General features: G+C 38.4%; 1 protein-coding gene across 1 annotated transcript in view; it reads right to left on the reverse strand.

Annotated features, from left to right (window-relative positions):
• Positions 1-22949, reverse strand: part of CPNE2 (copine 2) — a 1786656-nt gene that overhangs the window by 1201442 nt on the left and 562265 nt on the right. Inside the window, exon 3 of the mRNA XM_044081406.1 lies at positions 18036-18215. Within this exon, the coding sequence (XP_043937341.1) occupies positions 18036-18215 (180 nt within the window). The remainder of the gene's footprint in view (positions 1-18035; positions 18216-22949) is intronic.

Consider the following 22949-nt stretch of genomic DNA (forward strand, 5'->3'; position numbering starts at 1 on the left):
TTTAATTCCGTTGTCTATCAGGAAAATCACATTTCTCACACACAGAGAGGAAAAAGGTGCTTTCTGTCAAGACTAGTTCATTGCTGATGCCAGAGTCTCATATAACACACTGAGTGTGGCATTCCTCGAAGAAAAGGATAACAAATGCAATTTCCAGAAAAAAAATGAAACTGCATTCACAAGTGGACTGTTAGTTTAAAGGACTAAGATAACATGCCATCAGTCAACTACTTGTGTAGATGTGAGTTTGATTCCCCAATCTTCCTGTATACTGTATGATTTTAAATAAATCTTTTCATCTTACCAAAGTTAACAAATTGCATCTGACGACAAACATTGAAGATTGCTAAATAGTGTTATACTATGCTTCTGAAAGTAGACTTCTCTCAGGTTTACTATCACAGTCTTGAAGCCCACAATCTTATAACCCATAATGCTGAAACCATAACATTGAAAGATCAAAATGGTGAAAATCTTGAATACAGTGCACCTCTATCAGTGTAAACCCAGTAAAAAGTGCTAGTATTGGTTCTGCAGTGATATGGGCCTAGGGACATGTGCTATCATGTGCCATGTAGGGTTGTGGAGCCAGGAACATGTGCTATCATGTGTCATCTAGGGGTGTAGAACTAGGAACAAGTGCTAACATGAGTCATGAAGGGAGAACAAGTTAAGAAGTTTGAAATTGTATTCTTCAACATTTGGTTTTTCACTATTACGGTTTTAGGATTATGGGTTTCAGTATGTGTGTGTGTGTGTGTGTGTGTGTGTGTGTGTGTGTGTGTGTGGGTGTGTGTGTGTGTGTGGTGTGTGTGTGTGTGTGTGTGTGTGTGTCTATATATATATATATATATATATATATATATATATATATATATATATTTATATATAAAGCAGTCAACCAGAAATGCATGACTAGAGAAATTAAGTGCATGGGACACATCCCATAGAATATCAAAAATTTATTGCACTCCAAAATATTAAAATGCGCTTTTCCCACCTTTCCTGTAACTAGTCTAGTCCCAGATACAGATTTGCTGTATCCAGGACTGTTTGTAAGCTTCTGAGCGGTGCCAAAGTCTGCTCTTCAATTTTTCCCTTAGATCTGCTAGTTCTCTCCTCTCCTGTACATTTATTTGCTTATTAGTCTAGCACTTTAAAAGACTTCTTGTAGCAATTATTGTAACACACAAAAGTGCTACCAGCACTAAACGTTCTACAAGGAAACAGCTCCAGTACTTATTATTAATGCTCACCGCTCCAGGCATGTCTAAAGGTCAGTTCCCTGTGCTTTCTCCTATTAACCTGGTGAACGTGGGCATCCTGAAGCAATGTAGCAACTGCCTCATGTACACTGGCAACCCTCTCCTCTTACCTCCCAACACTCAGACTTGCGAGAAATACACTTATATATCCAAATTGGAAGCTACACGCTCTCCAGCCAAGACCAGAATAGCTGGTCAAGAGAAGAAGGTCAACACTTGCACCACACCACATGGAGCACATAGCCCTCCAGAACACACACTAGCACTGCCTTCACATAAAAACACAAACCACACACCCACCTTCGTGGAGGCTCTCAATAAAAATCTACTCAAACAGCGGAGACCTCCAAGACATAAATGCACTCGACCACCACAACACAACACTAATCACGAGACACATAATTCTCATAAACAGTGTGCCACTCAACCAAAGCCCCTAAGGCAAAACAGCATGCCCAATATGCTAGTCAGGTGACTCGATAGTGAGGCACACTGATGTCCCACTCACTAGGTTGAATAAGGAGAAAGTAACAGTCAGCTGCCTGTCAGGTGCCAGGATCCACCACATAACGCATGCACTCAGGTCCCTCAACAACAGGTTAAAATATGACTATGTCATTGTAAATGTGGGTGTGAATGACCTGAGATGTACCAACCTGGACTACATGAAAAGAGACATGGAGAAGCTCTCAGATTATGTAGCCCAGGCAGGTATGACCCTAGCCGTGAGCAGCATCCTACCATCACCCAGAATGATACCACAGTACAAGCAGAAAATGATTGATTTCCACAATTGGCTAAGTTTCTGGTGTCACTCTAAGGGGATCCAGTATCTGTCTGCCTGGTATGACATGACTGACAGACCTCGATGCTTTGCCAGAGATGGCCTGTACTTGTCACCCCTGGGCTTCAGGATACTGGCCAAGGCTCTTGCCACCCCTATAGTGCCTTTTTTAGGCAGTTTTCCAAAGACTAAATTACCACCGTAAAAGCTACAAACAAATGCAATCTAGGGGTCATGCTGTTCAACACTAGAAGTCTAAATCTCAAAATGCACTCACTCAAAGCACTCCTTAAAATGGAGAAATTGACATTTGTGCTATAACAGAGACCTGGTTCAAAGCAGCAGAAATCAGCCCTGTGCTACCAGGCTATAACTCATTCCACACCTTTCAGTCCCAGAACTTGGACTGAAGCTCCAAAGGTGGTGGTGTTTCCATATTCATAAAAGATGCGTACACCTCCAGACTGGTAGCCCAACATAACGCATCAGAGATACTTCAGGTCAGCTAACATTGGGTAAGACAGCAATTCAGGTTGTAGCCTGCTATAGGTCCCCAACCATGTCCCAAGACTCACACTCCACATTCCTAAGCACCCTGGAGAATATTAGGGTCCAGCCTATCCACTCTTATACTGGCTGACTTCAACTACCCCTCCATTAACTGGGAAAACTACTCATGTACCAATACACTTGCTCAACTTTTCCTGGAATTCATTAATTCCAATGCCCTGGACCAGCTCATTCTTACCCCCACTGGAGGTAGCAACATCCTTGACCTGGTCATTACTAACATGGGCAACTATTGCTCTACACCAGTAGTCAACTCCTCCCTGGTTAGATCTGACCACAAACTAATAACCTTGGAAATCCTCATCCCCCGCAAAGTTAACCACCATGAAAAACTTCTCCAAAGCTAACTTTGGGCTCCTACAAACAGAGATGACTAACTTCACAGCACCCATGCAAATGGAGAATAGTTGCATGACCACCGAATCATGCACCAATGCACTGTACGAACACGTACACAAATGCATGGATCTCGCCATACCCAATAGAGCCAAGACACTCTCCTCCAAAAAAGGAAGCCAATCTGGTGGTCGCCTGCCATAAAAAAAACTCTACAACAGAAGGAGGAAACTGATGCAGAATAAGGTGAAGTCCCAAGACTGAAAAAACTCCCTTAGCAGCCTCAAGAAAAAGTTGAGATCTCTCATCAAATCCTCTAAAACAGAATTGCAGCAGATAGTAAAGACAACCACAAGGCCTTCCATAGTTATGTAAAGAATCTGCACAGCAGTACCCAGATTTGCTCTGAGCTACTGCACAATGGGTACCTTGTATACTGTGCCAACAGATATTGCCAATATACTGGCCGACAGATTCAGTGCCAATTTTACCCCTCTCTCCCCCCAAAGGACAAATCACAATACCAACAGATTGCCAGGCACCTCGTATTACTGCTGCACAAGTTAAAATAGCACTGTCCAAGGCCAAGAATACAGATTCTATGGCACATGACCATATCCCTGGCTGTGATCTACATGAACTACCGAGTTGACTGCCACCTCACCTGTGTGTCCTGTTCAATCACAGCCTCAACTCAGGCTTTGTCCCTACTGAATGGTGCACTGCTACAGTCATCCCTCTCCACAAAGGAGGTGTGACTACAGACCCTGGGAACTATTGCCCCATTAGCCTGACAAGTCTGATAAGCAAAGCTAAGGAACGCATCATCATGGACCTAATAAACAAGGATATAGGGAATCTCCAAACTCTAGATCCCACTCAGTTTGGTTTTGTGAAGGGTAGAGCATGGCCACTCAACCTGGTCAACTTCTTTGAGTCAGTCACCAGAGCTGTGGATGAAGGCAACGTGGTTCATACAGCCTACCTTGATCTGGCCACAACCTTTGATACCATTCCCCACTCAGAAATCATAGAAAAACTCACTAAACTAGGCATCAACCTCTATATCAGTAGGTGGGTTGCAAACTGGCTCACAGATAGAACCCACAGTGTGAAAGTAGCTGACTCCAAGTCAGACTGCTGACCAGTCACGAGTGAAGTCCCACAGGGTTTGGTCTACTTTTCTGAAGTCCAGGCCAACACGAAGGGACTCTGGCTGGCAAAGTTCACAGATGATTCCAAGTTGGGAGCTATTATTAACTCCCTAAGTGATGCTGATATCCTACAGAAAGGCCTCACTGAAACCAATGACTGGTGTCAGCACCATGGCCTTAAGATCAATGCCAAAAAAATGTGTCGTCATCCCCTTTGGGAAAAACCCAGTTCCCATGAATTACCACATCGATGGCAGTCCACTAAACACAGAAGGTATTATAAGAGATCTGGGAATACAGGTTGAGAGCAACCTCTCTTTTGACCACCACATTGCCACTGTGGTCAGAAAGTACTTCTTTGTGGTACATCTCATTACTAAGGGTTTTGGATCCAGGAAGAAAGAGGTCATTGTCTCCCTCTACTCTTCCCTCATTAGGGCAATCATTGAGTACAATGCTCTATTTGGCATGTACCTTACTAGACACCTGCAACAACTGGAGAGGCTGCAAAAGTACCTCACAAAGAGGATCCTAGGCCTTAAACACTTGTCCTATATGGACAGACTCAAAAAACTCCAACTATTCTCTGTCTCTTATTGCCTACTTAGAGGCAATCTCTGCTTGACTTACAAAGACATATCTGACCCAGCTCTGTTAGAAATGCTACATCTAAAGAAATCCCAATCCCTCCACACCACACGCTCTAGAGACCTCAACTTCATTACCACAATTAACAGAATGTGCTGGAGGGACCAGTTCATAACCCAGAGACTGCCCATGCTATCAAAAAGACTTCCCATACATGTCAAACAGAGCACCTCACTGGCCCTCTTCAAGAGAAATCTTGACGAGTGGATGGGAAATAGAAAATTCACCCCAGGGATCACTCCAGTGGCTGTACTTGACAGAGGCTCTGGGAACTAAGGTCAGGTGGCATGATGCCCGGGAATGTTATGGGCTAAGCTTGTAAAGGCTCAAGGGCCATTAGCCTAGTACACACCTATGAACCTATGAACTTATAACAGTGCCGTAATCCCCCATGTGGGAGTATAGCACTATTATGGCGAAAAAAGTGTGTTTGTGTGTGTATATATATATATATATATATATATATATATATATATATATATAATCTCCACAAAACACTCCAGCACTCTAAAAGTATAGATTAAATGTTTTAATGCAGAGAATGCACCAAAAGCCAAAAGCTTCTAACCAGCATGGCTAACAACAACAGGCAAACTGGTTTCGCAATAGTGTCATCAGTGCAATTCAAAATTTCATTTCCAGTACATTTAAATGGCCACGATTTAAAGAAATAGTCACCCAGTTTAATCAAAGATGCACCAACCCTTATTTTCATGTGAAAATAATACAGAAGAAATAATAATAATACAGAAAAAATATATGCATATATTTATTTTAATATATATATAAAATCTGCGGTGGTGGTGCTGCGGTAGCATTGTCGCCTCACAGTAAGACGTTGTCCTGTTCGATTCTCAGCTAGAGTGTCTTCTGTGTGGAGACATGCGTGAATGGGTGTACCTTCGTTGAAGGTTGTGCGTCAGGGCCGGCAACTCGGCATGTAAAAATCTACTGCCAATCATTAGAGGATCGAAATTCCGCTGTGGCGACCCCTAACTGGGAAAAGCCAAAAGACACAACAACATATATATATATCTATATCTATATCTATATATATATATATATATATATATATATATATATATATATATATTTTTTTTTTTTTTAGATAGATATTAAAATAAATATATGCATATGCACATATATACAGACACATTCAATATATGTATACATATTTATATACATATGCAAATATACATCTATCCTTAAAAAATATATATAACAATGATCATATGTTAATACTGTGCTTTCATCCAGATTTCCTTCATCTAAAGTTAAAAAGAAAAACAGCCAGTTGTGACAAAGGTATGATGTTTTCTTCTTTGATGAGGTTTGAATATACTATACTATACGTAAGACTGATAGTTTATTGATGTTACCTACATTGAGGCTGAAGAAAAAGCAAAACTACTGGTTGATAAATTTAGCTCCAACTTTACCTCTCTGTCCCTCAAGCTACACTTGAAACTGGCTCACCTTAAGCTATCACACAAGACCACGTCCTAAAAGTGCTATCAAAAGCTAAAATGACTGCACTGATGGTCCTGACAATATCTCTGGATGCATCTTATATAGCATGAAACATGATTTAGCAAAAACATTAACAGCAATGTTCAATTGTAACTTCCATACAGGTTTGTAACAAGTAAATGGAGAACAGCTACAGTCATTCTCCTGCAGGACCTTCCACAGACTCATAAGTCTGACCAGCCTCATATGCAAAGCCATGGAAAGACTTATCATGGAATTAATCAATCAGGATATAGGGAACCACCAAACAATGAACCAAGCTAAGTTTGGATTCATTAAGGTCAGGTCATGCTTAATCAACCTGGTGGATTTTTTTGGGAAGGTCATCAAAGCAATGGATGATGGTAAAATGGTACACACTGCAAACCTTGACCTGGCCAGAGTTTTTGTCACAATTTCTCATTCAGGCATAGTAGAAAAGCTAAAAAATGGGGAATAAACCCCTATGCCACCTGTTGGATTTCCAACTGGCTCAGAGATAGGATGCAGATAATCAAAATAGGGAAAGTTATCTTCACAAAGAGACCAATCAGCAGTGGAGTCCTCCTGGGTTCTGCACTGTGACTTGTACTGTTTGGCATCCATTTTTCTAAAGTAAATGCCAATATTAAAGGACTCTGGCTGACAACATTCACAGATGACTGCTAGCTAGGCTCAGCCATTGAATCTCCAAATGACTTAGCCACCCTACAGGAATAATTGTCCCAAGTAAATAACTGGTGCCAAAATCATGGACTGAAACTAAATGCAAAAAAAAATCCATTATTGTATCCTTTGGGAAGCTACTACCCCAGGGAACTACCACAATGAGAAGACACCCCTAAGAGTTGACCAAGTTGTTTGGGATTTGGTAACTTTTGTGGACAATGACTAAACTTTTTCAAATATGTGTCTATTGTTTAAGAAAGCACTTCTGTATTGCACAACTTGTAAACAAAGGAATTGTGTTTCGATCTAGGTATTTCATTGCCCTCCTTTACTCAGCCCTCATTAGGCCAGACATTGAATATAATGCCCCCTTTGTCATGTATTTGTCCGGACACATGCAACAACTGGAACATCCACAGAGATATCTTACTAAAAGGGTACAAGACCAAAACAAAATTTCCTACATGGACCAACTCAAAGGCCTGTCACTATACTCTGTAACCTATAGACTGCTTAAAGGCCCTGTATCTGGCATACAAGGCATCCTCTGACCCATTACTGAAGGATTTACTGCACATCAACAAATGAAATGGTATCAGAAATTCTCAGTCTATGTATCTAAACCTCTTCTGCAGCATCAACAGAATAGTTTGTAGGGACAAGTATATTTTGCAGAGGATACCACTACTGTAGGACAGACACCTATCCACATAAAACAAAATTCATCCCAGTCCACATTCAAGCACAACTTCGATCTGTGAATGGGAAACAGAAAATTTGCCCCAGGACTGCCATCTGTGCTACTAATGGACAGAGGCAGCTCCTAAATCCCATGACAGGTCCCCTCAAATTAGGGTCTATATTAGAACACCGAACATTTGAAATGTCGAGTGTTCTAATATCGATCTGTTTTCAGCGAACGCTGAAAATATCGAAGAAACAAAAAACTGAATTCTTTCCTAGGGAAAGAATTCAGTTGTCCATTTCTGTTGCTTCGGTATTTTCAGCACTCTAGTGCAAAGTTACGGGTCGGGTTCAGGTAAGTGTGGGATTGTGTGGACGTGTGGGTTAGGGTGACTTAGGCGAGTTAGGGTTAGGGCACGGGTCAGGTAAGTGTGCGATTGTGTAGACGTGAGGGTTAGGGCGGGGTAGGTGAGTTAGGGTTAGGGCATGGGTGAGGTGACTGTGCAATAGTGATGGACCTTAGGGATAGGGTTTGGGTTAAGGTAAGTGGATAGTTAGCGGTGTATGTATAGTTTAGTGTAGGGTTAGGTGTAAGAGTTTAGGTGTATGTGTATGGATTGCTGTTTGTTTGGTGTGCTTGTGTTGTGTGTATGTGTTTTGGAACAGCAAATTTTTTCCCTAGGAAAAAATTTGCTGTTTCGAATGTTCGATGTTTTATATTTTCGATTGCTAGGGTTCGATATTAGAACACTCGACATTTTGAATGTTCAGTGTTCTAATATAGACCCTAAATCATCTATGGCATCATCCCAGTTATTCTCATTAGGAGTAAATATTGACCACGGGATGTTTAAGGCCAATCTCTAACCAAATGGGATAGGTTATTTTGAGCAAAAAAAAAGTAAAATTGGATAGGCATAAAATGGCCTGCAAGGGCAGCTAGCCTAGAACTTACCTAAGAGTATGTGAATTCCCATAAAATGTTGATGTTTACCAGACACTTGACTGATTTATGAGGGCTGCAATTTATTTTTAGTCTTATTAATGCTAAATTCAGTTTTAAGGCAAATATTAGCAAACTCTGCCAGTTATTGGCAATAACAACAGATATAGATAAAAGGTAGCCTTGGTGCCCTGACAATTGAGCAAGCAGTGTGCTTTTAGGACAGTTATTTTATTCATTTTGGGAAAGGATCAGTACTATTTCAGTTCACATAAATAATTTTATTCCATAAACTGATATGCTACATTGCTTATAAAACTAAAGGTTTATTTTCTCATTGTATCCTTTAATTGGCTAGTGCTGAGATATTGTAGTTTCCACAATCATTACTTGGTGTCATCTGTCAGAACTAAATGTTAGTAAAGGAACTTTTAAATATGAACGTATTAATTTTTATGAACCTCATTCTGATGACTCTGTAATAAGATTTCCACTGAAAATGTTACTTGTGCTAGTTTTGTTCCATTCTTACTCTTCACAAAGCTCCTGATTCAAATGTATAAAATTAAAATATTGAATAAAGTACTTTTGAATCTGGTTCCAACAGAATGGCAAATGTTTAACAGCAGATGCAAATCCATTGCTGAAGGTTTTCATTGGCCGAAATGCTGACTTTGCTGATAGTATAGTTACTTAAACTTCAGGTATTTATTTACTTAAAGTTATGATTTGAAAACAAAGTTTATCTGTTAAATATGTGCAATGACTCATATCTATAAGGTATTTAGGTACTGGTCTGCCTTCAAGAGATGCACATACTACCAAAACTACCATTGGAATAAACGTCTTTCTAAGAGAATGAAATAAATTAAACATTAGAGTGGGCAAGTCAATATAAGGAGCTTATTTAAAACATAAATTAATGCAAAAGACCTAAGCACAGCCATTGTGAATAATGACTGCAAGATTTCAGTCTCTCCTATGTTTTTTCATTGCACCTCTAGTTATAATTACATCTGATCTGTGCTTTACTCCTTTGAGATGCACCTTCAAAAAACTGAAATTAGAACATTTATTAGGGGCAGGTATGACTGTAACAATGATCAAATAGTCATCTGGGATAGAAAAAAACTTAATTCTCTAATTAGGATGAGTACAATGGAAGTTCAGAATGTAGTTGGTAATTATGGCACAGGTTTGTAATCAAGAAGCTACAAAAGCAATGTTTTTTTTTTCTGGAGAGGCCTAAGAAGAACTTATGACTGCCAAGAAGCTCAACCCAATGAGCAAATCAGCAGGGAGGAATGTCTTTTGAAATTTAAACTTCTGGAAGCCACTTGAAGGGGTTCCAAAACGCCTTGCACACAAAGAGTGAAACAAATCATTTAGACCAGTTGTAGGTACAAAAACCAATATGTTAAGATGTGTTTGCTCTAATGAAGTTTTCAGTGTGCTTGTACATCAGCAATGATTTAGTGTGCGGGTTTTTCTTTATGTACTATTTTGTGACCATGGAGTTTATATATTTAAGGGTTTTTTCTGAATCTGAGCTAAATTTGTTTTAATATAACAACAGTACTGAACCAAATTTCAGCTTAAATTTAATAAAGAAATAATTACAATCATGGGAAAACAAGTATTAAATGGTATATATTCAAATTACACATGAATGTGATATGTCTGCAAGGTTCAATGCAGTGGGGATGTTAAGTACAGCATAAGAACATGAGGGCTAAGGAGGGCAAATGTCAGGCTAGAGTGGCAGTAATGCAGTAAGTGTGCCTAGTGAGGGGAAGGGAATTATAGTAATAGAACAGTTAGATTTGTGACATCAGGGAGAGAAGTCAGGAGTGGGGGTTGTGTGCTGGGGTACAGGAGCATAACCAATGCGAGGAGAGATGTAGTTTAAGGGATTTTTTAAAGGAGGCAGGATTGCTGATAGCTCTGAGTGAAGGTGGGGGGGGGTTTATTCCATGCCTTGGAGATAGTATAGGAATACATTTGGCCGACTGAGAGCTTAGGTTTCTCTATGGAGAGTAACATTTTGTTTTCGGACCTGAGGTGTTGATTAGGATGGTACATGGTCAGTATGGAGGAGAGAGAAGGGCAGGTTTCTGGGTGGTAGATAAGCTTGTGGGCTGTAGTTAATTGTAGAAAAATGAGATAGTGAGGGGATTCTAGCCAATTTAGATGATGCAGATAGGAACAGTGATGGGTAGAAAATTTTGCATTTGAGGCAGATTTAGCGACTTTGTTGTAACAAGAATCTAGTTTTGTTCTCAAGGAGGACTGTAGATTGCTGAGGATGGGAGCACCATACAGAAGTGTTGGGAGGAGAAAGTATGAGGCAAGAGTCTTTTTTGCAGAGAGGTTAAGAAAATAGTTGTGCCTATACAAGGCACCTAGTTTTTGATGTTTTTTTGATGTTGCTCTAGATGTGAAGGTTGAAGGTTAATTTGTCATTGTTGATGACACCTAGCAATTTGCTAGTAGGGATGACTTCAATGATGGTGTTATTTTGGGAGTGAACTGCGAATGGTAGGGCTGGATTCTGTGGGGGTAAATATTAAACGTTTTGTTTTATTGCGGTTGAGGGCAAGATGGTTCTGGGACATCGAGGTTTTGGTGGAAGTAAATGCTTCTTGAGTGAGATGCTGCAGTGCAGTGGCAGATTTGGAAGAGCAGATGATAGTTGAATCATCTGCATATTGGATAATAGTACTGTAGGTGAGAGAGGAATGGAAGTTTTTGATAAATATGCTGAATAATAATGGTCCCAGTATTGAACCTTGGAGGACACCTGTCTTTGTGATTATGAAAGGGGAGGAAGAGTGTTGCCATTTAGTAGATTGCTGCCTGTTACTGAGAAAGTTAGTAAACCATTGAAGGATAGGGGGAGAAAAACCGAGGTTAGAGAGTTTAGTAAGCAGAGGGGAGTGGGAAATAGTGTCAAAAGCCTTTGATAAATCTAGGAAGAATGCTGAGACTAGGGAGCCAGCATCTCAAGCTCTATTTACTGTGTCATATGAGCAGATAAGTTGATAGTTTTCATGACCTTAATGAATCACTTACTATATTACCACTATTGAATTCTAGGCAATTAAGGCCTTAGCTTACTGCTGCAATGAATGTGATTGTTTGCTCTCTACATAGACTGTATTTAGTGTATTTTTAATAGTCTGAAGAAGTGTGGTGATCATAAATAGGTTCATTCTAGGCTAATGGAAGAAGAGCCAATAATACCCAAGATATGACAATATTATATCTTAATTCCCCAGATATGGGATGGGGTAGTATCAGGATATTGGGTCTAGGGGGTTGGGGCCGAGTCATTTTGCAATCTGCCTCTGTCCATAAGGGATATGGGCAGTACCACAGGAGTGAATTTATGGTTTCCCATCCATGTATCAAACTTCTTTTTGAAGACAGTGAGGGATGGGCTTTGTTTTTGAAGATGGGAAGTTTATTCTATAGATGAGGTAGCCTTAGTGATCCAAATCTGTCTCTTCAGCAAGTTCTGTTAGAGTCACAGATAAAGGTTCAGGTCCATGGAACGTGTAACTCCTGTATAATTTTTCTTGTGAATATGTAACATTTTCATCAGAGCTCAATCAGAGAGTGCCTTGTATGTCAGGCATACATCCCCTCTCAATAAATGATATGAGACGGAGTGAAAGGTTAGGGACTTTAGTCAGTTTGCATAACACATGTGTTTTATGCTTTGTATTTTTTTAGTGAGAAACTTCTGGGGCCACTCCAATTGGTGTAAGTATCTCCTTAGGTACATGCAGAAGGGAGGATTATACTCAATTATGGGCCTAATGAGGGCTGAATATAATATGACTTATTTTGATTTTGCTGCCATGCTTTTATTTTTAAGTTGAGTTACCCAGAAGTATTTCTTCACTACTGTAGCTACCTGGTGGTCAAAGTTTAGTTTACTATCTATATGTGTTCCTAGGTCACTGACCATTGAGTCTACTTTTAGGGGTGTGCTATCAATATTATAATTTGCAGGGATATCTGATTTACTGAAGGGTATGATTACGCATTTTTTAGCATTTAGTCTCAAACCATGGTTTTGGCACCAGTCATTTGTCATATTTAGGCCTGTTTGTAGGATGTGAACATTATTTGGGGATTCAGTGATTGCTCCCAGCTTACAGCAGTGAACTTGATGAGTCAGAGGCCCCCAACACTGGCTTTCACTGCAGAGAAGTATATACCAAACAGGAGGGATCCCAGCACTGAGCCCTTTGGGATACCACTAGTAACAGGTTTCTTATCGGAAGTGTGTTCACCTATCCAGACAACATGTATCCTATCAGTGAGCCAGTTTGCTATGCATCTGACAATGTTGGAGTTTATACCTAACTCAGTATGTTTATCTATGATCCCTGAGTGGGGGATTGTGTTGAAAGCTTTGGCCAGGTCTAGATAAGCAGTATGTACCATTTCATCCTCAACCATGGCCCTAGTGACTTTCTCAAAGAAGTCCAGCAGACTGAGCAGGCAAGACCTCCCTTTGACAAAGTCAAATTGGTTCTGTTCCAGTTTTTGGAGAGTTGCAATGTTGTTATTGATCAGGTCCATGATAATTCTCTCCATGGCCTTGCAGATAAGAGTGCTCAAGCTTATGGGTCTACAGTTCCCTGGGTCAGTTGATGGGCTCCCTTTGTGCTGAGGACTGACTCTTTGCAGTCCTCTATTCCTCTGTGATAAAGCCCGTCTGGAAGCTGTGGTTAAAAAGGGTTTCTAGTGGCCCTGATAGATTCTGTTTTACACTATTCAAGAAGCGTCCTGGAATGTTGGGACTTGTGGATGCTGTATTTTTGGCTTTAGTGGGCGGTAGGGGGATGGTTGTTGCGTGTATTTCTTTGGGTGTGGCATCAGGTGATTTGGGGGGGGGGGGGATTTGAACTGAACTTGTCGGCCAGCAGGTTTGTTATAGTTTCAGGCTGGGTGTAAGTGTTGCCGTTCGTGATTAATTTTGCACATTGCTGAGTGTTTCCCCTGAGATTATGAACATAATTAAAAAAAAACCTTATGGTTATCTTTCACTTGGGAGGCTATCTTTGGCTCATAGTTTGCTTTGGTAGATTTGCCAAGCTCTCTAATTTGTTTAGACCAATGAGTGTCTTTTTGCACTGATTTTTCAGTTCCTTCATGGCTTTGGAGAGAACTTTTTTCCTTTTGTTGGATAGCCTATTTACTCTAGGGGTCAACCAAGGTGGTTTATTTTTGCCAGTAATCATAGGTTTGACTTGGACAGGTACTGCCTCCTCCTATGCAGCTATGTATGTGGCTGTACAATGCTTTTGTGTGCAGCTCAGAGTAGGCCTCAGTGTCATCTGGGTTTGGAGGGGCTTAGACATTTAATAAGCTATCACTTAGTTTGTAGTAAGTGGCTTTAGCAAAGTTATATAATTGTTTGTTTTATTTTTAACCATATTTTAATAATTGTATGTAGGTTTTGAACTTTGTTTTCTCACTTTTAAAAGTGACTCAGTATGCCATTCCTAACAGTGGAACTGTAGTACAGTGAATGGCTATCTTTCAAAATTCTGCCCATTGGAGCACTCTACTATGTTTCATCTTAGATGCAGTGGTATCCGTGATTCAAACTCAGTCTTGTTTAGAAGAACTTTTGGAGCAGAACTAAATTCAGGGTGTATTTGCAATTGCCTATCCTTTCATTCAGGTTATGCTTAAAGAGGAATTCACAGGTAAAAACTAGATTCAGTCTGCAGACTATTTCAAGCCCAGCCAATAATCAGAGGTCAGAATCAAACCCTGTATCTTATACATCTGTGAGGAAATACCTTAACCATTATGCCAGCCCCTCCCCTCTTATGTCAACCTCTCCCTCCCAGGGTCATGAAGCTCCTTTGTTTTACTTCTAAAGAAGGGCCATTCCATAAAAGATATTTTTTTTGAAATGTATATCCTGTTTGTTTTAATGGAAGTTAAGATCTTTTGAGTGGGTGTTGAGGGTGTTAAGTTTTGTAGATGTTTAAAAGGTCTCATAGAACTAGATCCTTTCAGGATTTGTAAGCTAGATAGATGTCACTTCTCAAGAGTCTGTTGGAAACAGAAGAGAGAGAGTGTACTTTAAGGTACTCTGGCTAGCTCAAAAAGACATACTGTTTAGTATATTGGTAAAGAAATCATACCATCTCACAAGCTGGGTCATATGCTTAGACCATACCTCTCAATCTGGAAACATCAATATTCTGGACATAGGCCCATGAAAAGTAAGTACAACTGGCCAAAAATCGGGATTATGATTAAAATAAAATCTGCATACATAATCACGTGACCCCACTCACTCAAATGGAATTGTGGGATACCAACATGAAGAATTAAGTCACTAAATAATGGCAGACATTTGTTCAGAGTTCATATCCCTCAGAAAATACATAATGCAAAGCCTTTTTTTAGCAACTATCTGAGTTTATAGGAGCAATATTTAAAATCTGTCCCTATTTTTGGGCCTTTGTCCCACCATTATTTTTAGCTGTTTCCAGATTTACTGCTCTAAGAGATTGAGAGGTATGTTCTTCACACAAGGCTGGAGCTCATAATGTGTTGAAGAATTCAGCAGTTTCCCCAGAATTTCTTTAACCAAATATAAAACCAAACTCGGTACAATCGGTTCCAAATGTAGCTCTTACGTTGTACAGAAAGTTGCTGAGTGACTCAAGTTGCATTTCTGTCTCCAGCTAATGGGTACCTTAGTGGCTGTTCACTGGTTGAAAGTGCAGAGCTTTGACCAATCGAAAAAGAGAAAATCGCACCCCAGCAAAAACTCGAACATTGACAGTAATGGGACAATTGTAAAGTAAATCAATCAATCAGTGGTGGTGTGATTTCTAAGCCCATTTATGTAATATTTTGAAGAAAGGCACATCTTCATCCTAATAACACAGTAATACACCCTCTTCCTTTCAAACATTTGAAACTCTTGACTTCTATCCTAGCCTGCATGTAAAGGGCATTCAGCATCACTTTTACTTCACTGCCTGACTATTCCCCTCACTTTCCATGGTTCCTAGTGCCAACATGCTCCATTTTGTACCCAATACAATCCCTTGCCTATACAGGTGTTTTACTGTACTGCCTCTGCTTTCCTATATCCAATGAGAAACACTGAGCTACAAAAAAAAAAAAACTGTCATTATCCACCAAGAAAAAGCAGGAGTGTGAGTATTGACAATGCAGCAAAATATTTTATTTATGGATATTTTTGTGGGAGTGGCAGTTGTACAGTTTTACTTTTTTACTTCTTCCATGCTTATTAAAAAGGTAAACATAAATGGTATCAAATGTTTAATAAAGGACACAATCATTTTGAAAATGGTAACTGACTTGAGGCAAACGGGTTACCTAGGATGCTTGAGTTAGACTGAGGCATATGTAAAACTTTTACAATAAGTACCAAACCATGGTTAGTTTATTTGACATTTGGTTAACGGGAAAGTCCGACTGGATAAGAAAACCCATTTTCAGCAGATGCCCAGGGAGAAAAGCTCCAATACAAAGAAAAATAAATATATCTTTCATATATTAATACAAGGCTTATCTATAAAAAAAAACCTTTACTGTCAGAGAAACACTATGTAAAAAGCCATTGTGTTCCAAAATTATATAAGTTTTATTTTTACTTTCAGAAACAAAGATCAGCAAAACCATTTCAAACACAGACAGTAAAAAATGAAAAACAAGCATATGCGGAAAGGGGATTTCACCGTAAATCAGCTGCATTTGCTACATAGTCACCAAAAACAGTTACACAAAAAAAGGATTAAAAGTATTCATTGCTCTATTACATATCATGTGTAAATTCCTGACACAGAAATAAAACTGCTGCGAGCAGAACCACCAGCAAAAATTTTATCTGTAACACACCTCATACAATAAAAATACTGGAAACTTAAAATGAAATGGTCCTTCAAATTTAGCTGAGCAATGTACATCTGCATAATAATCCACATCAAAACAGGGAAGAACTACAACTTCTTACAGCCCATGTCCAGCTCGTGAATTTTCTTCGGATCCATGATAGTACAGGCTGGTGACACCACTTATTCCAGCCATTTCAGATCCACGTTACTTGTCGTGATAGAACAGAGAAAACACTAATACTACTTTAATATTTACATGTAATTTCAAAGACTGTACTAGAAAGAGCTTCAGGCAACAGGCAGTCAGGAACTATCTCTACCTCATGCACGCACCTGTACATTGATTAGGTTGCAGGATATGCTGGTGATGCATGATGATGTCAGCAATACCTTTAAAATGTAAATAAAAATTAATTAGGGGAGATGGGGGAGGAATGTCAGAGCTGAATTTGTCTGATACTATGCTGTCTATGTCCACAGGGGATAAGTAAGTGTTACATATTAGCTCTGAGCACTGCTAGACATTACATGTAAGATTTCTTGCATAGCTGAAGAAGCCTTTGTGGTTGTCCTTAATAGAGGCATCTATGTCAGCAAAAGTTAGTACTCAGTTGTTTTGTGTGGGCCATAAATGTCACCCAAATAATCAAAATATTAATGCTAACATCATGGAAAAATGTTTAGGTGTATGCCATGAAATGACCATGATATTTCAAAAGCCAGTTAATATCAGAGTTATTTTACATTCCATTGCAATGAAAATCCAAAGTGCTCCGTAAAGGCCATCAAAATGTCACACCTTCAAAAAAATAAATATTATTTGCCTCATAACCTCATAACTTACAGTGCACAGTGTTATCATGGCAAAAAAAAAAAAGAAAACATAACTTAGGGTTTAGATATGCAGAGCAGGAATGAGGTTTAGGAGGCAGGATTTGAATGAGCTATATAATGCTTAAATGACAATGACTGGATGGTTAATAATTGATGTATAATGTTTACAACTACAATTGTTTCAATGGTGTCTGTGATGGAAACTCTTTGTAACTAAAGTGATATAATTTTGTATGTTTTTTTATTTATATAATGTAAGATTGCCTTTGTCATATGTGTAAATTTAATAAAGGTGTTTGGAAAAAAAATATAGCCAAATTGCAAAAAAATGCATTGTTTATGCACTTACGTAAAGTGTGTCTCCAATGCACAGAACTCACAACAGCAATATCATACAGTCAGACATGTAGCACAGTTATTGGAAAATATTCTTTTGCACTTTAACCAAATCAGTGGAAAAACCAAATACGCCAAATCACCAAATAATGAGAGAACTGGATTTGAATTACTACACTATATTCCTATGTGAAGATTTCATTACTGGAAGCTATTACTGGAAAATGTAAAAAAAATCATGCAAACCTATTGATATAAACTAAACTTCGAAAGGACTGGACAGTTGCAGAGAAACAAAAGTTCAGCAGATGATTGCTAGCCCTAATGAATAATGCAGTGTGTTACCAATGGGAATATGAAGACTTATCAAAATTCTTAAAAGCAAAAAAAAAAACCTACCGTTCCTAATGTGCATGAAAATTCTCCCAAGAAGTCGTGTTCATATAATTGTCTACTGGACTTATCCTGGTCAAACAAGGCAAATTTTAACTTCTGAACTTCTTCAAAGTGGTAATCGACAATAAATTTCTTTGCAAATACGGGGTTTAAGTTGTTCACTGCTGTCTCTGTTCTATCAATCTGCAACATAAGAAAAATACAGGTCAGCAATCCACCAATATAAACTTAAAACTGTTCAAATGCATCTTTCCCGAGAAGCAATTCAAATCCATGTTAACATGACAGGACAATGGTATCTGTAAACAGTACTATTCAAAGAATGCATCAGCTGCATCTGTGTTAAAGAACATCAAGGCACAATGGCTATATTGTCTTGTTGGTATTTGAAACATAGTTGGAGAACTTTATATTATTTCCCATGGAAATAATATAAAGAATATGGTGAAGGTATATAGATATCAATTATAATATGTCAAAAGGTTCATATATATATGGTGGAATACATGCACATATCTATTACAGGTTAACGAGTAACTTCTCTGTCATTCTACACCATAGGACTGCTTGAGGCATGGAGACATTATTAGGGTACACATTTCTTTGTACAAATCTGCATACCCTCACAACACACTGCAATCTTCCTAGCAGTGCTGATTTTGATGCTGAGCCCAGCCTGCATTCCTTAGTGTATGACCTTAACTGAATCATTTGACTAACTTCAGAAATCTACTGACTCCTGCTGTCATCTCTATAATGAAAAACTTTCCACGTCTGCCTCAGCATGTGTTCTGCCATATTTCCAGTGCGTATAGTTAAAAAAGTGAAACACGCATCATATATTTTTGCAACGTAGCAATAAGAAACCAATGTTCTTATTCAGAAATGAAAACATATTTGTTTCTAATTCTTATTTTCAAGTGCAAACACTTGTGGCATCTTATCCTATGTAAGTCCTGTAAAATATTTAACAGTTCCTTAGAAAAGTAAATAAACACTAAATAATGCTCGTTTTACCTCTTATGTTTTTTGCACAAAGTATGAACCACGGTTTTACATGTTGTTGTTTGCAGTGATTATTCTGCTTTCAGTAAAATAGTTTTGCGCATATTGTTGCTCACTGCTATTATGAATGCTTGTGATAATATTCCTACTGATGACCATAGAGTGAGGGAATTTATATAAGTTGTTTATTTGGATAATCTTAATATGGAAAGTCCAGTAGTTTTAAATAACTGGGAATTATCATTGATTTATCCTTGATAGTTATAAGATTTTATGTTTTAGAGACCTTTGGATCCAGTTTTATAGGTATACAATTTGGAGATGGCAGTTGATTTGGCACTGTGGGGATAGGATTCAAATAATTATTTAGGCTGCTGATAAAGCATTATTATTGAATGATGTTTTTAAAGATGTCCCTCAGAATTAGTCATGTTGCATGTAAAATATGTCATAACAGATTAAAAATATTTTGTGTATATATCATACTTTTCAACTTCATAGTGCAAAAATTCTAAACAAAACCAAAAATAATGGGGAGCCAAAGGCATGAAATCAGGGGCAGATTTTAAATATTGCATTCATAAATTTGCTAGAGTAACAGCTTCTGTGTTTGCATGTATTTTCCAAATGATATGAAGTCTGAAACCCAAATGTCTGTAATTGTTTAGAGACTTCAGTCCTCAATGATTTGCATGAAAACTGCACATTTTAAGAGGAAAAATATATGAAGCAAAAATCTGGAAATTCTGTCAATTTCTAGACCCATGAGAGATATGGTATATGAGCAGAATAAAGAGATGTTCATACTATGGTTTGAGGTCTGACAGTTATGATCATGTTTGTGTCAGATTTCCACATATTCGTTGCAGAGAAATACATTTGTAATGGTTATTTTAAAAGTTTTTTTTTTTGCTTCCCTGTGAATTTTTCTTAATGCTAGTAACAGATGAAGATGCAGTAAATAAAAGATATCAGATATGGTTTCCAAATATAAATTGAGTATATAGTCAAAAGGCAATAAAAAAATGTAACTTTTTAAGGTTTTCTCTCCCCCTCCCACCTTTTGTTTAACTCATCCAGTGGCTCCTTTACTTTAATTTAACTGACCCATTTGTTACACCTCCTGATGGATGGGAAATAGGCCCTAAAGAGAGCATACCAACCTCCCATCAAAGCTAATTAAATAAATAAAACACTGAAGGATTATATCAACTCAAATAGCAAAAGGCTGGAAAAAAATGGAAGAAGCTTTAAACAGCCACTCAAATGAACTGCTAAAACTGCTAAAATCAAGGGTCTAAATGAAGACAACTCTGAGAATTTTGGCTCTACCAGAGAAACTGAAAGGAAAAAACATACTGTATTAATTTTATTAAAGCACTAATAAGCAACTGGACTGGTATTCCACAGCAGGATTCGATAATTGAAAAGGCACATCGTGTGTATGCTCCAAACCTGGCCATGAGGAAGCAGCCAAGACCTATGTTAGTAAAGATGCAGTTATACCAACTGGAAGAATTGATCATGATAAAACTGAGGCAAAAGGGACAAGATTTAAAAACTGGAGACAGTAGTGTTTGTAGAAAATGCTTATTCATTGTAAACCAGCCAGAAGAGATGCACATTTATCTCAGCAGTCATGGAATGTTAAAAGGCAGGTATGAGATTCAAGCTGCTGTATCCAACTGTCTTCAGAATATTTTTTTTCTGGAGGATCAAAGTTATTTTTGATGGAGAGCAGGCTAAGGAGGAAATATAAAATTTTGGGCAATGAAAAGTGAGCCATCAAACACAAGGGGACTCTACTTCTCATTCTTCTGATAATGAAGCTCATAGAGAGACTTTGCCAGGGCAACCCTTTCCACTGTCCCAAAGGAAAATGCTTGAAAGACAAAAAAAGCATATGAGTTGACTAGAATAACTAGGAGTACCTTGGACTTGAACCAGAGTCTGGGGTTGGAAGATGAAGATGAACAGGAAGACCAGCACCATTGAAACTAGTGAATAGATGTGAGACTTAAAAGCATCGATCACATTCTACCATTGAAACTAGTGAATAGATGTGAGACTTAAAAGCATCAATCACATTTGTGAAATATGGCTTTTCAAGAAAAAATGGAAAGACTGGACTTTTGTTGACTTTGTTAAACATGTGCGGGACTGAAATGCATATGCCTACTTCATGTCATAAATGTTTGGAAGAACACCGAAGAAGGAAAAAAAAAAAAGTAACTATAAGTAAAACAGTTTTTGTTCTTAACAATACTGGTATGGGACACTTTATGACACAAATTGGATGTTATATAGTGAGGTATTTTAATTTATTATTGTATATGATAAAGATATTAAAGTAAACAAGTTTCTTTTTTTCTTGTTCTTATTTCATAGTTTTAGGAAATGTAGGCATTACAATGTAAAAAGTCAAGACAAAAGTATGTTTAATTTAATATTCTGTACTCCTGAGTTTTGAAGTGGGGTATAGGATGTAAAACTGCACAGATTATAGTATACATAAGGTTGATATGCTCTCTCTCATTTTTGCACAGATGAATGTCTGGATTAAGGCCTTTGCCTTAATATAATATTTTTCTGTAAGCAAATAAATAAGAGGATACTGAATGTAATGAAAAGTTTTCCTTTTACAATCAAATGATCAGTTTTGGCATTTACGTCTCTGTAGTCGAGACCAATGTCAATGGCATCTGGCTGACCATATTTGCAGATAACTGAAAATAATGAGCACTCATAGAATTTTCCACTGACACAACTGTTCTCCAGGAAGGACTGACACAGACAAATAACTGGTGTTAGAGCCATGGAGTAAACCTAAATGCTAAGAAATACATAACAGTATCCTTTGAGAAGTCACACACCCCTGGTAATTATCATATTGACAACACACTCCTAAGAGTTAACCCAGTAGTCAGGAACTTGGGGACACAGACAGTAATTTAGTCTTTGACCATCATGTGTCTACAGCAGCAAGGAAATCCATTCTCAACTTATAAACAAAGATATGGCATCTAGTTCCAAGGAGGTCATTTGTCCACTGTATTCAGCATTCATCAGACCTATCATTGAGTACGATGCCACCTTTGGTATGTACCTAACCAGGCACATCCAACAACTGGAACATCCACAGGGGTTCCTCACTAAAAAATATGGGGTCTAAGTAATATGTCCTATGTAGACCACCTCAAGGCCCTATCCCTGTTTTCTGTGCCCTAAAGACTGTTGAGGGGAGACCTATGCCTGGCATACAAGGCATTGTCAGACCCCACCTTGATGGACCTCCTGCATAGAGGACACTAGAATTACCTGCTCTAAAGACTTAAACCTCATCTGTGATATAAATAGGACCTGCTGGAGACACGGATATGTATCCCAGAGACTACCACTTCTTTGGAACAATTCATGTGTAACTTGGACAATTGCACGGAGAACAAGAAATCCATTCCAGATTTGGCATTTATGCCTCTAATGAACACTGGCAGTCTGTAAATGTTTCATCTCCCAAGCCCCTACTTACACTTGTCAAGGGTACCAGAACTTACAGATCTGGGATTCATGGTTAGGGTTAAACAGGCCCTTCTGGTCGTTAGCTTAGTACACACCTATGAACTTATAAGATAAAGTATGTAGGAGAATGAATTTAAAAAGGATTCTGTTATGTCAGCTAAGAATATGTGAAAAGAGACCAAATAAAACATAATAGAAAAAAACGAGAAGACGGAAGCTATTGTTTATGGATATGGATAGCAAAATACCATCAGTGAAAATGTTTTTAGTCCCTTTAGTTTTAGATACATGTAAGGCATATTTTTATTAACCAGCGGAGAAGTTATGGACAGCAATAAAGAATTGAAAGATTTTATCTGGGAGAAGAAGGGGGCAAGGGTCAAGTGGGATAAA

This window comes from Protopterus annectens, chromosome 8.part0, assembly GCF_019279795.1.
Source record: "Protopterus annectens isolate FY-2018-M chromosome 8.part0, PAN1.0, whole genome shotgun sequence".
Taxonomy (NCBI): Eukaryota; Metazoa; Chordata; order Ceratodontiformes; family Protopteridae; genus Protopterus; species Protopterus annectens.